At 38.9% G+C, this 2,819-nt stretch overlaps 1 protein-coding gene across 1 annotated transcript; it reads left to right on the forward strand.

Annotated features, from left to right (window-relative positions):
• Nucleotides 1-903: 903 nt before the first annotated feature.
• On the forward strand, nt 904-1,901 carry CC84DRAFT_1175541 (uncharacterized protein; the record flags this gene model as incomplete). The annotated part of the gene is made up of 4 exons (XM_018180163.1): nt 904-953; nt 1,067-1,152; nt 1,230-1,264; nt 1,731-1,901. The coding sequence occupies 4 exons, from the start codon at nt 904-906 to the stop codon at nt 1,899-1,901; spliced, it is 342 nt and encodes a 113-aa protein (XP_018035727.1).
• Between the last annotated feature and the right edge of the window lie 918 nt (nt 1,902-2,819).

Genomic DNA, 2,819 nt, shown 5'->3' on the forward strand with positions numbered 1-2,819 from the left:
CCTTATCCTCTTTAGGTAGGTCTTTCTTAGCAGTCCCTATAGAGTTGTTTCTAATAACGCTCTACGTCTATGACTCTATCTAACTCTTTTTTATTATCTTCCCTATCTTCCTAGTAGACTGGGTAACCTATAACCATATATTCCTTTACTAAGATATATTAGTGGTTGTGTTCCTATACACTAGATACTACTTCTTCCTTCTTACTAAGGTGTCTAAGATATTTAGTGATCTATTTATACTTTTTCTATAGGGTCTGGTTGACATACTATTCCTACCTTAGGTTGGGGCAATGTTCCTTAGTGCATTTATGGAACAATTCTCCTAATCCTTTTCCTAGGCCTATAGGCTAGTATCTGGACGTATACTTCTATTACTAGTGTATTGGGTACTAGTGTATAAAGTACTTAAACCATAAGAGTGTATTATGATCTTTTGTCTATACTTCGGCTTTATGGACATGATATAAGCTAATTATATAGGTGTCTATAATAATCCATCCGTGTTCTAGATTACCTAGTATCTACGCTACTCGTGTACGTTCCCATAGGTGTTTACTATAATCCCATACAGATGAGCACTACCACCATTCCAAGATATCGTAATTAGTTTCCACCTATATCTGCCATAGTGGGTTTTCTACTATGCCTTGTTATTCCTTGGCCCAGTTATAGGTCCCGTGGGCGTTAAACCTAGTAATCTTAACCTTGTAACTATAGTTTGGGGCTTGGTGCTAGTCGCTTCTATATACCTAGTATAGTTCCTATAGAACCCTAGAGGTGATCTCTATATCCATAGTTATTTCCTAGCTCTTGATGGGTAGCGCCTCCTTGAGGTGTCTTAATATTCCGTCGTTAGAGTCGTTTTCGTGTGGGGGTATTAGTGTGCTAGGTTAGATAGCCGCCATGGCTATATGGATAACCTTGGCTCGTTTGCCTCCCATTTTCTTATTTAGGTAATTGGCCTTGAAGTGCCCCTTGTCTCCGTAAGTTAGGCACGCCTTATCCCTAAAACACTATTATTAGATATTATCCTATTTCTTCTAATATACTGACTGTTCGTTCTTAGTCTAGGCTTTATCTCCCATAATAACGTCTCCGTCTTAGTCTTAATATTCTCGTTAATGTTTCTTAGTGTTAGCCTTCTATCCAAAGGTAGGCTTTCCTAATTCCTTTTTTTCTATCTGGTGTTTATAGAGCCTATTATCTACTCATACTGCGAGTTTAATTAGTTCATCCAAGTTATCGGCCTTATCGTGGTGTACTAGTTCGTCCTTAATAATCTCCTTAAGACTGTTATAGTACGCGGCCTATAATGGTGTATTATCCTAGTCAATTCTTGCCTAGAGTTGTTGGAATTCCGCTGAGTAGGTACTTGCCGACTTGGTTTACCTAAGGCACTGGATTTATCACTTAGCCTATTATTTCTCATCCACTTCTCTAAACATAACCTACATTTATTCCTAGAAGGTCTCCTAGTCCTTAAATGTCTTCTTTATTTCTATTCCACATTTGGCGATTATATTTTCGTTTTTTAAGTAGTCGTCCGTTAGTGGTTATATCCATTTGGCTACCCTTCCAGTTATGTGTATACCTACTGCTAGGATCTTATCTTAATCCATAGCTAGTGTCTATTTATTATACCTATAGTATAGGTCTATATTTATAAGGAAAGGTTTGAGTTTTTCCTTATCCCCGTTAAATAGTTTGGGTACTTTAAACTACATCTTTAGAGCTATGTTCGTGGCGACCGCCCCGGCTACCTAAACCTAGAGTTGGCCTATGAGTTCCGCCATCTACTCCTTAAGCTGTTGGATCTTACTGGCCTATACGGCCAGTACTGTGGCCTGGTTACTTATGGGACTAGAAGCGGAGCTTCTAGTCGCGGCCCTAGAGCCTACTGAGCTTGCTGGTGTTGCCATATCAACTCGAAACCTTAGGTAGTTAAAGTGTTATAAGGGGTTTCCACGTACCTAACCATAGGTTTGGACCTTATGGGTATTTAGTAATTCGAGCGTAAGGGATGGTGGTACCAAAGAGGTTAGGTGAATATCCTACACTATATAATAGTACGATATAACAAATATTAAAAGAAGGCTAATAGTTCGTATAAAGACGAGTGGCTTTAATTTAGATATAAAAGTAAGCTTTTAAAGTTAACTATAAAGAATAGGAAATGTCCAAAGAGTATCCTATACTATATACCATTCATCCCATTCTTCTATCTCCCAGAATCCCGAGGGCTCCCTGGGATCCTACCCTCTTAGTGGGATACCTTCGCTGTCTCCCACCAAGTCTTTGGTCTCTTAGGATCCTCTAGTCTTGGCGGGATCCTGGTCACGTGACCACTAACATAATTCTGATAGGCGTCTAGCGTGTTGAGATGTGTTAGCCTCTAGCCTAGGGGGTCCTATTATCCCGCCGGACGTCTTTGTTTTCCTGCCGTCATTCTATATGATTGTAATATTAAGGTAGATGTTAAACGCTAGTATATAAGTAAAGGCATTAAAATTAAGCCCTTGGCACCTAATATATAGGCCTAGAATAGAGGAGCCGAGCGCTTAGGGGGTATAATTAAGGAGAAAGCCTACGTAATACGCCTTAACGCCAACCTACTATAGGACCTTTGGCTAGAAATTATATAAGCTATAGTGTATCTATATAATCACACTCTAAACTATAAGAACTAATGGCGTATACCATATAAGAAGTTCTTTACTATAGTCTCTCTTATTAATGGGATTGTATCTTAACTAAAGAAACCGGCCCTAGGGCATCTTAAAGCATATGGAAGTAAAGCATTTACTATAACTAATAATACC

This window comes from Paraphaeosphaeria sporulosa, assembly GCF_001642045.1.
Source record: "Paraphaeosphaeria sporulosa strain AP3s5-JAC2a unplaced genomic scaffold CC84scaffold_5, whole genome shotgun sequence".
Classification (NCBI taxonomy): domain Eukaryota; kingdom Fungi; phylum Ascomycota; class Dothideomycetes; order Pleosporales; family Didymosphaeriaceae; genus Paraphaeosphaeria; species Paraphaeosphaeria sporulosa.